This window comes from Ruditapes philippinarum, unplaced genomic scaffold, assembly GCF_026571515.1.
Source record: "Ruditapes philippinarum isolate M1 unplaced genomic scaffold, ASM2657151v2 ctg4009_1_1_1_1, whole genome shotgun sequence".
NCBI classification, from domain to species: domain Eukaryota; kingdom Metazoa; phylum Mollusca; class Bivalvia; order Venerida; family Veneridae; genus Ruditapes; species Ruditapes philippinarum.
Genome location: NW_026864758.1, coordinates 145,628 through 159,660, shown reverse-complemented (window position 1 = coordinate 159,660; position 14,033 = coordinate 145,628). Strand labels below are relative to the sequence as shown.

The 14,033-nt window shown below is 30.5% G+C and overlaps 1 protein-coding gene across 1 annotated transcript; it reads left to right on the top strand.

The window, feature by feature from the left end:
- The first annotated feature begins 7,664 nt into the window (after nucleotides 1–7,664).
- Nucleotides 7,665–12,880, top strand: LOC132726717 (inactive pancreatic lipase-related protein 1-like). Its single transcript, XM_060712073.1, has 7 exons — nucleotides 7,665–7,776; nucleotides 9,598–9,666; nucleotides 10,164–10,435; nucleotides 11,182–11,413; nucleotides 11,811–11,921; nucleotides 12,188–12,307; nucleotides 12,636–12,880. Exons 2-7 carry the CDS (start codon nucleotides 9,609–9,611, stop codon nucleotides 12,878–12,880), a joined length of 1,038 nt encoding a protein of 345 aa, XP_060568056.1. The 5' UTR covers nucleotides 7,665–7,776; nucleotides 9,598–9,608.
- Nucleotides 12,881–14,033: the final 1,153 nt, after the last annotated feature.

Here is a 14,033-nt window from a genome sequence, read left to right as displayed (position 1 = left end):
TTGATTATATCTCCACAACCACAAACATGATTACAAAGATGAATGATAACAGTTATCTCAAAGTAATCAAAAAGTGACGGAAAGGTTGAGACATTTTATTTCAATCATCTATTAGAGCTATAAATCATTCTTAAACTGAAAGTGAATCCTTAAAATGAAGTTATTCAGCTACGAAAAAACGTTCAGCTGGTGAAAATATCAAGATTTTCCATATTGTGAAACTGAACGTACATTTCCAGATTTAATAGTAACAAAAGAAATCTTGGACTAAATTAAGTTGTTTATGTGAAAGCAACTATTACAAAAGCAACTTTTTTGACTTCATGTATAACGGTACAATTTTTTCTGTCATATTTTACCAGAAATAGTAAATAATTTCAACCAATTATAAAACTACAAAACAATTATAAGTTTTCTTCAGTATTTCATAAAGATAGTAGATTATAAGTTAGTATATTGAACAGCTACTATCGTGTTATAATAAGACATGACAATTTTTTTTAAATATCAATTGTTATACATGTAGAAGAACTCATTGCATACATTGATTTTTATAACATAAGGATTTTAGGGAAAATCGCATTTTGTAATTATTTTCAAAGACGTGTTCTTTCATATTGAAATGCCAACTCCATCTTATTTGTAAATCACTGTCGACTCCTTTCTTGGACATTTTTGTTCATTTATCAACGTCATTTTGACAAAATGTCATCATAATAACACCACTTCATATCTTATTGGAAATAAACAACGTTAAATGCAATTTCTTCCGTTATTTCAATACTGCAATCAAATTAAGATTCTTGTTTTAAATGTCACGAAATTATATTCCGTGCCCACACATGTTCATGATGTTTTGCATTGCAAAATATGCCATATCTATGGTGGGCATACAGGTAACATGCACAAGTCTTTATTTTTTAAATTGCACTTCCCTATAATTATCTCGTTCCCACGAGACTCTCTATGGAAAGGCTAAGTGTGACGTCGGAAAGAGTTACTAAGTCGTGGAAAGTCTGGTTTCCACGAGATAGCCAACTTGTTCCAACGACATAGCTAACTCGTTCCCACAACATAAAAGTCGTTTAGTATGTCTACCACAAACTTGTTATACTAGTTCGATTTGTTAATGGCATAGCAAGAATTTCTATTGGTTTATGTCCTGTATTTCAACCTATTTGGTTTTGAATATGTAATTTTACTATTGCATTGGTTGAAACATTATGTATCTAGATAATTATATTTGAAGATTTAAAAGAATAAAGCAGTTTGTCTGAAATATCTCTACTTTGATATTGCGTTTTGTTCATTACAAATTAATTAGTACGGCGTGCTGCTTCATTGATACATTTTGTTTCAAAACTGTGTCCATTTACATAAGTTCAGACTTTTTAAATATTAGTAAACTTAGATATGTATAACTTACAGTAAAGCGACAGTTAATTGGCTAACTAACTCGTGGGAAAGGGGGAGTTAGTCGTGAAATGGAAACGAGATAATTATCTCGTGGGAACGATATATTAAGCCCTTGACATAGCTTGATATAGCTTTTTTTAATAACACGGTTCTTTTTTATTGCACTTCTAATATTTTAAAATGCACATTTTTTAATGCACTGCTGCTCTTGTTTGTTGTATCTTGACTAAGTACATGTAACTTGTTTCAACGATATACGAGATGGCATTCCCTCGAGTGAATATCTCGTGGAAACGAGATAAGAAAGGCAAGTGCAGTTTAAAAAAGAAATTTTGGCATGTCACGTCTGTGCCATCGTACATAACATTTGATGAAACACGTTTAAGAGGATCTGCGGATTACAAAGAAATTGTTTTATTGCTATCACTTTAGGGAATATTATCTACAATAGGAGATAGTTTCAGCCTTAACATTATTTCATAAAGATTTTCCTTAATCTTTTTTTTCTCCGGAATTAAGTGAATCATGAGTTCGAGAACTGCAAAATGATGTCATTATAATTGAGTTAACCTATATCTTTGTAATGTGTCTTTTTGCACATTGTGTTATTGAATATAGGTTTCAATGTATATGACACAATATGCGCCATTGTAATATAGAATGTTTTGAAGAATGTTGGAAATTATTACTGAGATGCAGTTAGTTTTCTTTACATTTAAATAACGCATAATCTCACCAAACTAACTATTGTACAAAACTTGTTTGAGGATTTATGACTTTCATTACAAGGAAACATTATCTCTTCGTAATAAATAAAATGTCTATAATATTGGAAACAGAACCGCCAATTATACCAAATATGATAGAATGCAGAAAGGTTGTAAACGTCCCTTACGTCATATCGTGTTAAAAAATATTATCTTTATGTTGTAATAGAATACTTCCTGTGTCTGCGAATAAATCATTTTGAGTTGATTGAATGCCAAAACATATAACGATGACTTATAACGACTTGAAAATAATTATGAGTTCTTAATGTTGTTTAAAGACCCTTTAAGTGTAAACGAACACGTGAAACTTTACAATGAAATGCGTTCATTATAGGTTACTTTACATAACATGTCAGAATTACACGATCAATTATATTAGAATATTATGCCTTAGTGCGTATATCTTACTTTACTTACACATATATTAATGCAATCTTAAAACACGCCGTGTGCTAAAGTAATGCTAGACAAATCCTTCTGAATCTGAAAATTCCAGTGTTTGGGTCAACAAAATTACCAAAGTCTTTGTACAGAGATGAAATAAATTTATCATATACTCCGTGTATATCTCCTGATGAAGAGCATGAAAATAAACAACACCTTCAGGGGAAAATAGGTGAACAGCTAAATCCAATCAAATATTTCCCTTTTAGCGGCAGTAAAGAATCGTATAGTTTTAATAATCTCAGAGGAAAGCTCAACTTCATAACTTAAAACAACAGATCTGTTTTAAATATGCCACTTTGTATTCTCCTAAAATAAGACGTTGATAACTTTGATGATCACATTCAATTTGGTTAATATTTTTTGTAAATGGCAATGAAAACAACATTTCTGTTAAATATAGAAGAAACAACACTTGATCATTGGTATAATTTAATTTGTGGAAGTAAATAAATAAATGAAAGAAAATCTAATGTGAGATAATACAATAATGATTTTTGCTAATTACATAATAGTGATTACCAGACAATTTGAACAGTAAAACAATGAAAGTAATTAATGTGATAAAATAAGTAATTATTTGTTCTTATTTAAAATAGTGAAGGGCAGTAAGACAAAGCAGAAAAAAAACAAAATTTAGAACCTGTAACGTTTTAGATATCGATTGCATTAAACTTGAGTGAAACAGTTATTGAAATCGACTTTATTGATCATGAATCATTCGTGTTCTTTTTGTATTGGTATTGATCACCAGAATGAAATATATTACTGTACAATTTGCAGATTTTTAAATCTTAATTTTAATTTGGAAGCCAATTGCACCACTGCATGACCATTAGATAATTTTTATTCTTCTTTTGTTTGAATTTTTTTGTGTTGTTATGGTTTTTTGTTGTTTTCTTAAAACTGCACTATACAAATTTCATAGAAAAAGAAATAGCTATATTTCGTCAATTAAATATGTTTCATGTCCACTCCCGTTCTAATTTTGGTGTCAAGACAACCAAAATTAGTTTTATAAGCAATAAATCTATAACCTCATTGTGGCGAAATCGGAAGTACAATTTCAATTTGCATGAGAAAATCCGCCTTTGGGTCATCAGTACATTAATAGAAAATCAACAAACATTTTTAAATAGCAGTCCGAATTAACGGTATATTTTCGCATTATATAACGGATGTTTTCATACAAAAATCAATCTTGAGATGATTGCTTTTTTGTAAACGACAGGACTAATGCACCGTGAAACTTAAACGGTAAAAGTTTGTTTCATATTTGCTGTTATTTACATGGTTACAATTGATTTTACCATGGAGACGTAGCGTATACACGAGCTAATTATACAATTCTTCATTTGAATGTTAAAATTCGTATACAATACAGTTATACAATACAGTTTATTTGCTTTAAACATTATAACAACGTTTCTAGCATAATAATAGACAGGTAACATAGATAATAGCAATAATATGCAAAAAAACAAAATGTTATCAAATGTGTGTTAGCGGAGGGATATTTGTTATATGACAAAATATATAAATCTTGATTTGATATTTTTTGTGATGAAATACTTAAAGATTACTACACAAATTAAGGTGATTCCGCTTTGTCAGCCATGTTTGTTTTCACTAAGGTCTGTCCAAAGTGAAAGTAGGCCAAAATTCATAAAACAACAAAGCTCTTATTGTAAAAGATGAACCATTTGAAAGTACACTTCCAGGTTTATATGTTAAAGACAATTATAATAAAAATAAAAATGATAACAATAAGAATATTTACCTTGATTGTGCTACATTTCTGAAGACCAAAAACGTTCTGTTGCAAAGTTTTAAGCACTTTTCATGAATGGCAAAATCCTTTTTAAAGTCTGTTTTAGTGCCTACAAAAGCTATTTTTTGCAGAATATACAAAAATCTTTCAAAACTTAACTCCAAATAAATCCTTATCTCATGTCCTTCTAAGCACATGACCTCCATTATTTTTTGTAAAAAAAGTAGTGCAAGAAAACAATCATCACTTATAGCCTTATGAACTACAATTAAAATGAAAACACAATCAAACTTTAAAATCTAACCTTTTTATGTGTAACATTGAAGTGTGTCTGTTTGTCATGTACACAAGAAATAGGTAAATGATGTTTATTTTCATGGTACTACTTTTTTACACATGTCATGGTGGCCATGTTTTTTCAAGGTCAGATAAACTACTTACCTAAGATTTATGTTGTTTAAAGTTTTTTGTATTTTCTGCAAAAAATAGCTTTTGTAGGCACTAAAAAAGACTTTAAAAAGGATTTTGCCATTCATGAAATGTGCATAAAAATACACAGTGACCTACAGACTACATTCAGCTTGTACTGGAAATATTTTACAAACAGATTCTTACACAAAATGTAGAAATGTATGGAAACTCAAGAAAATAACACAGATGTGCACCTGAAATGAATTCAAAACCATTTGTTTGCTTAACGCATCAACTTAACACATTGCTATGTAAAATGTTACAAATTCAAATTGAATAATAAATGATCTTCAACATTGAACAAAACATAACATGTTTCAAAAACCAAATCAAGATAATTTATGCTTTGTCATCTACATAAGAAAAGCATTAGCTAATGATAAAGATGAACACTTAAAACATGTAAATGTGTCGAATTAAGTAACTGAGGCATTAGAACTCGTCGAGGTTTTTGTTTGGTTTTTTTTCTAATAAGAGAATCTTACGTAAAGGCACATAAGCCCTCAGATATACGTACAATCTTCTCCTTTACAGAGTGGACAATATGTGTTAATTCTCTTTTAACAATGGATTAAGAGCATATTTGACAATTATCAACTAAAGAAAATAGCGCCGAATGTGAAAAAGACGCCATAGAAGTAGCAAGTGTAAACATAGTGGCATTAGTTTAACTTCCATGCAAAATACTATACCACTATCAATCTACAAATGTTTAAATACTAAAGACGGAATAGACGGTCCAGCAATATGGCCAATAAGTATTATTTGGAACCAAAATAATAAAGCTAATATCATTTTGTGGCTTACAGTGGTCTGCAGCTTTTTTAAAGGTTTAATTGTTAGTTTGAGATAACACAGAATTTTGCTTTTCCGACAGAAAATGAAAGTTGGAAACCGCTTTAATGGGCCTTTTACAAATCATGATATAGGTATACCATCTTGGTTGTTGTCTTTTAACTGTCTCCAAGAAGATTTAACTTACATACATTCTATAAACTGACATAAGGCCGTGCTTGTATAAATGCATACTTATTGGATTGAAAACAGTCACTAAGTTCAGACAAGTTTTACAATATCTCCGGGCGATTATATCAACCTGATACAGATGTCTAAATTATATCTAACATTTGAAACACTCATTTTTTATATTTCCATCGAGATAAAAATAAATGTAAATTACAAAAGGTATTATTTATGCTGAGGCACATATGAAAGCGATAGCGAGATTTAGAAGTTCATAACTAGGAGATTAAAGAACGAGAGATTATGTAGAACATGTAATATGAATCAAGTTGAATCATTTTTGTTAGATTGTCTTTTTTTATAGAGAATTACATTTAACCATATTAGGTAGTTATTATTTTACATGGCCTTATATTAATAAATTCAATAAACTTCTGTCAACACCCAAAAAATCTGTTTAGGTGAAACTTGCAAAATGTGTTTATCTAGCAAGAAAAAGTTGATGTATTATAATAAAATATGCATTTCTTAAAAATATTTGTCATATTTATGAGGTATTGTATTAAATATGTTTAATATAACGTGATTTGAATGTAATGTTCTTATATGTTCTTATATATGTCCATCTTTTGTTAAAACATGAAAATGAAATTCAAATTATATATTTTCATACTTTTCAATATTATATGACTATTGTTAATCTAACCTCCAAATTATATGTGGCGAATTTAATTTAATAATACGGTTAAGGTTTCTTTTGATATTAAAAAATCTTTTTTGTACCTTGATGCAAATTTACAAACTTTTCGTTGAATGAAAGGCAAGCTTTGGTTGTATTTCTAAAATAAAAGCTGCAGTGTGGCCTCCAGCGAGACATAAATTCGCATCAAACGATATGTCATTCCTGCAATAATTCCTATATTTATGTTGTTCATCATCTTGACACTTAACTGAAAGGTACATTGTCCGTAGTAAAATAATTAACTTTTATAGCGAATGTAGCGAAGAGTAAACAATAGTTCCCGTGATCAATGACATGCAAAGGTAACTGATTTCTTTCGTTATCAGCATACTTCCGACCAAATATGTGCCATTTTGTTCTTATTTAATAAATTCGACATGCTGTATTGCATTGTTTCGGGAAATTTAAATATTTAATAAAAAAAAGATTATCTAGATACAGTTTATTTAACATTGAAAAGGACTTGTCTTAAATTTATAGTTATGACTCCAAATATTTATATTGTTAATCAATAACCATTGACTACAAAACTATAATATTGTAATATTTATTTTTAATTTCTGAGCTTCAAAATACTTCACGTATCTATCGAGAGATAAAATTGATATTTTCTAGTATTTGAAATCTTTGCAAAACTGCAGTAACGAACATGACACATTGTTACATAAGTTCGTTTGTCTGATCGATTTAATCACAAAATTTTATCATAAATTAAGATATGTACATTGTTTGTTTTGTTTTAAAAATAATGGTCTGGTCAACTACCCATAGAAAATAAAGGATATGCTCACATTTTAGTTGATATTTTCTATTCTGAGATCCCTTTTTCGTTGTTATAATTCAGTTTGTTCAATAAAGTCTATACTATATTTACACTTGGATACTTTATAATGTCATAGCTAATTTAATTATGCAGATTGTTTTATAGTTTCATTAGCATAATTCACTATTTTATTTTTTTTGAAATGAGTGCGTGATATTTATTATACTTTTAATTACTTTTTTATTAGCCTGATTAGCCTGTTTATTTTCTAACATTGAATATTACAATATACATGTACATATTATTATTATAAATGAAACCCTATATTACATGTAACTGTAAAGCAGTGGCGTAAACTATACTTCAAATGTGATAGTGTTATTTGACGCTTTAAAATCTGCAAATTGGACTTACAAATCTTTCATTGATTTATCAAGTAAGAATAGGGTGTTTTACATACATGTATATAATTCTAGCAGCACATTTTTTAATAGTGTTATTTCAGCTCCAACAGGTATTACAAAAAAAGTATTAAAACATGATGTAAAAACGTAATAATGTCATTTTTAACGAACGCACTTTGTTCTACACATCGCTATGGGCATACTAGCATAATACTAACCAATTAGTCAGTTAGGTGTGTCTTACAGGGAAGTCAGATAAATGTTAGTGATGCAATGAAGTATATTTGATTCTATACAATTCATCACTAGAGCAGCGAATAAAAAAAATGATGTTATATTGTTAAAAACACAACATTTCGATTTATCATTGTATTATGTGAGTTTGAAGAATTGACATTATTGACATTTATTTTGCGGTTATAAACCTCAAAAAGTTTTGCGATAATAGTTCCCGCTGAGGCAATCACCATATTGTTTTGTTTGACCATCCTGTAAATTATTTTACTCAAAGAATCGACAATACTTATATAACAAGCGAGAGAAGGAAATAATTAAGATTTTAGGAACAAATAATTATATATTCAAAGTGATATTATGTCCATCCAAAAGTAAATAGTGAGTGCACATGTTAAAGTAAAACTAACTTTACATTTTGCCATAATTGTGTTCAAGTTTTTAATATAACTATGCAAATTTCACGTGACCCATGATACTTTCTACAATATCGTTAAGAATATATCGGTCACCTTTACTTTCTAAAAAAAACTTTTTTTATATCAAACTGAGTCTGCAGTTTTCTTGTAATTTTGTTGTGATTAATGCATCTGATGGATCACTTTGTTTCCAGATTTTTATATATGATGCAGTTTTAATATTATTTCAAAACATTTTTTCTTTATTATTACTTAATTGATACTTGATCAACGACCATTGCCAACCTTTTGAAATATGTAAACTCAATTTGACAACAAAAAACATGAGTATATGTCACTTTATGTGAACGATGTTTTGTTTTTATGTTTTTGCTTTTATTTTTTCTTTCCATCGAATGAAAGGTCGCAATGGTCACATACTGTTTGTGATTTTTTATAACATGAATGCGGCGACGGAAGCCTCTGCTCGATCCTCTTTTATGTTAAACATAAGAGAGATTATCTTAATCAGTTTTACAATGTTTTGAAGATGATTGGGATACTTGGAATGTATAGCTGGTGTTGTCACGTCAATATTAAGCTGACAGTGCTTTAATTACACTTTAGCACTATATGAACGCTTAACACACATTCTATTACAATAAACAACTTTCACATTTTAAAAAACGAACGTTCATTTTATGAAAGTACACAACTATATTTGCATCCAGTGTTTAAAAGTTGAAATGATTGGTAATTTCCACGACAAATCGCTAAATATGACACCAATATATCAGGGATGAACCACCTTAGCCCTTTTTTCTTTGCGAAGAGGGCTTCAAATTATACGCTTGTGCAATTTACAGTATTTATAGTATTTTCATAAAGACGTTTGTCTGTGATATGCAGATTTCAAAAACTCTAATCCCCTTTCCAAATTCCATTTTGTTTAGTTCCGCCCATTGTTTTCTCGTTTAGGGCCTACACATTCTTTTCCTTGGGGACCATACGCCGCTTTTCATGAAATGGCACAAAAGTGTAACATTAGAGGTTCCATGGCAACCCCCGTATGAATACATCTGGGAATGTTTCTAAATTCACACGGTAGCTTGCAATGCCCAGTACTGTCCACTGGCTCTATTAAACAGAGCCTGCATCATTTCAATTTTGCCGTTTTGGGCATTCTTTAGGGATTCTATCTTTATTTTCTATTTTATACAGAAACAACAGCAATGATGTCAACGTTATCAAGTTTGGCATTTATATTACTACTGTGTCGGCCAACACAAGGTATGTTATTAACGTCGACGTTTAAAGTACTACTTCAATACTACATTTGTCATACTTAATTAAAATCATATTTGTTTGTTTGTTTATTAATTTTGTAACATGTCATCTAATTTCTTGCTGAAGTGGTTTTAAATTCTGTAGTAAAATTTTCTCTTTTGCCAAACTATAAACAGATCTTCTGCAGACGAATAATTTAAAATATCAATTGAGGGCTTAAAATACATTGTTGTCATTCGAATCTACAAAAAAATCAATACCTTTTTACCTCGTCCAGCCCCAGAGATGATCACGAAATCCGGGTCGAGTTTAATTAGATAAAGATAGAAATAAGAATTAGTATGATATGAGTCTTAATATCGAAACGATCTCGTACTAGTGAAGTCAAATGCTCGTCCTAACTTTAATTATATAGAACATGTTAAGTTAGTCTTGATCTTACTTTTTAGAGATTTAACTTTCAAAACACTTGTTTTAGGAATATGTGTATTGTGTTTCAGGTTGGTGGTGGATTCCGTATGTTTGTTACGAGGATTTAGGATGTTTCTATAAAACCTGGCAGTTTTACAACTCATTTAATTTTCTGCCACGCTCCCCTGCAACTATTGGTACAAAATTCACTCTCTATACCCGAGATTTCACATCAGTGATAGACCATAAAAATGTGCAAGATATCGCAGTGGAAAAAGAACTAAAGATTATTGTACATGGGTTTATGAGTTCCGAAGAGGAACCCTGGGTGCAGACCATGGTACAGGAGCTTTTAACATACGTAAGTCTATCACAATGACCCTGTTTTCGTTTTAATGACGATTTTACTTCATTATACCAATGTTATTACATTTTAGGAATTAACATCTACATCTTTTGCTAATAAATGTTAAACTACAGATTCATACATATATCTATACTTCTCGCCCAAAATGAATTCATTCGACAGAAAATTTTCTGAAAGCCGTAACGTCGTACTGACATATTTTACGAGCCACCATACAAAATACTCAAAACAAATACCCAAAAGTGAGCAACTTTGAAAAAAATCAGATTTGGGCTATCTGATGGCTCAACATGTACCTGAAACTAAATATTACCGAGGACAACTATATATAAGATATCAGTGTAATGTTTGCTCCTGTTTTTCCGTCGCCGTTGTCGTTGGTGTTGTTGTTATTATTATTATTATTATTATTAGTTGAATAAAATTATATTATTCGAGCCTCTGGCGAGCATAATATTGTTTTATTCAACGAATTAATTGAATTCAGTATAGAACTTACACGAATTTTATATTCTATTTATCACATACCCAAAATAAAGACTGTTTAAAGTGAAAAAAGAGTCATTTTTCATTGACCCGCCTATAGTATAATGTTAACATTTAGCGGATCTTTACACTATGTTTGTATAACGCTAATGACGTCACGTCAAAATATATGCACGGCCGTGCAATACCCTTTTTACATAGTCGCAAAATTGGCACGGGTATGTGATCATTATTATTATTATTATTATATAAAGCGTGACTATTACGTCATTACTGTGGATTGGACCAAAGGTGCGGAAGAACTAAATTATTTTCAAGCTGTAGCAGACACACGCCTGGTCGGAGCGGAAATTGCGCGCCTTCTAAATGCCGTAAAAGAGGTTGCACATATCATGCCCGGAAGCGTTCACATTATTGGACATAGCTTAGGTGCACATATAGCGGGATATGTCGGGAAGATTATACCGGGAATCAGCCGAATAACAGGTAATATCAACCATATACATATCTGAATATTTGATGCATGTTCGTTTTTAACAACGGTAACTGACCATTACAGAGCATGACTAGAATGTATATGTATGTAATGGCATATTTACGGTGTATTAAAGTAATCTTCAATTTGTCCATGAAAACCTTATGATTTATTTCAATTTGGTTCTAAGACATATATTGTCTTTCAAAATACACTACATAAAAAGTAAAGCATTAACTTCACATTATTTCACATTTTCTTAGATATTAGATTGCATAAAAACGTTCAGTCGTAATTCAGTAACCTAGTTATTTGCCCATTGGTTCATTTGATAGTTAGTTAACTTTTTTACAATTGATAATTTAGATCTCAAAAAACTATTGAATAATTGAGTACTGTTTGTTCAAGGAATGGATCCAGCAGGCCCTGCCTTCGAATTTTGGCCGAAAAAAGTTCGTCTAGATCAAAATGATGCCGAGTTTGTTGACGTCATTCACACAGATGCCGAGCTCGTTTTTGGTACGTACAGTATTAATCTATTTGATTGAGATGCAAATACATTTGTGTATTCCCGAATACACATGTATTGTTTTCAAATAGAGATGAGAAAATTGTCATAAGCTATTTTTGGGAAGCAACACTTTAGCTAAAATCATGGAATACTGTTTCTAATTACTAAAATGATCATTGCTCGTTTGTATAAAGCAGAAATTAGTCGTGATATTTTTATGTGATCAATAACCTGAAGATTGTTTCAAAAAGAACAATTCCTTACATACTTGCAGGTCTAGGAATGATGAGGCCTGTTGGGCACATTGACTTTTATCCAAATGGAGGACAGTATCAGATTGGTTGCACTAATGAAAATATTAATGTAATGGAGGTCTTGCTATTTGGTGATATAGGCAAGTCATTGGAATTTTTATTACAATATGACGTAATTTACTTATTACTTTGACGAACATTTGTTCTCATATGCTTAAAATTAATAGATAAATGCTTAGCAGTACACCTTGGGTTTTGCCTTATTTTGACAAGCATAACACAGCCAAAAGCTTTCTAATTGTGAAATATAAGATAATAATAAGAATGTGTTGAAAGTTCCAATCACCAGTACATTTATGTACATTCGTTTGTTGGAATGTTTATTTCAAATTCCACTCATATATATGTTTTGTTTTGAGAAATAAAAGTTTAGAAATACATCTAAATGGTAATTTAATAATTTTTCAGAACAACTTCGACACATTTTCGACATATGCAGCCATCGCCGTGTATATGATTATTTCATTGAGTCAATCAACAGTGCGTGTCTGTTTACGTCATACCCATGTGACACGATAGATGACCAATCGTCCGTCGTCTGCAACACATGCGGCACCGGGTGTGCACTGATGGGACTGCCTGCCAAACCTAATACAAAACAAGAAAAATACTTCCTGCAAACCAATGAAGCAGAGCCTTTTTGTTTTTCGTGAACTTTATATTAACAGTAGAAAATAAACTTTGCAGCAAATAATAAACCTGTTACGTCGTTATTAACTTATGTTAAAAGCTTTATATCCCTACCAACAATTAAAATGTATGTAAAAGATTTTATAATATCATTCTGATTCATTTTCTCTTATATAAAACACTTTCTCTTCAATCTTTGTCTCTAACAGTCTTTTCTTTCATACCGATTTAAAATACACGTTAATGATACATTCGTACAATTTGATGCGATCCATGCATCTTTTGAAATAAAGTTACTGCAAAAATACAATAAGCATTATGTTATAAAAAAAATTATTAGTATTGCTCTATGTTACTTACTTCCTTTTATTTTATATGAAGACAAAAATGTATAAAAGCTTTGTCACCTAGATAGTTTTAATCAACTAATAACTTTTTTTTAAAGAGATGACATAAACAAATGCTTCTTCGCAATCTATTGACAAGGAACATCCATCATACTCAAATATATATCGGAAAATCACATTAGTCAGGATTTTTATCCTTCTATCATCGAATTGTTAACAAGTTAAGTGCTAATGTTATGTTTAAATAAAGTATTTTGATTGTATCGCACTGATTAAAAAAATGTGTTTAAAAGGACGCATTAATTTGTCCTCTTTAACAGTTTTATACAGATATATCGGTCAAAACATGTAAACGCTTTTAAGTCAAGACGGAAACTAATGTATTTTGCTAATGTATTTGTTATAAGTGGCTTAATCTTTTACGCTGTCTGAAGTCGGTTAAGCCGTAACAATTTTAACTAACTAATGAAGTCAATACGTCACTCTCTTGCACAGATAGTACCTCAAATTATCACTGTTACGGCTATGGCTCATTCATCTTAATGTCAATTATATATAATAAATTTTAAGTTTAATGCTGTACAATATTTTTGTTATCACAACACAAATTTTTTTGGTATTGTTGTTGTTGTTCATTTGTAATTTTTTTTTCTTTTCGGGGGGTGTGTGGGGTGTTGCATGTGTACATTAAACGTAAGATAAATAGCATGAGATATAGCGGTCTAAAATACAATAATTGCCATAACGAACAATACCCTACGTGTACATACTAATACGCTGGGGTACAATTCGCCGAGGGAGGTGAAACAATAAAAAGTACTTAATGATT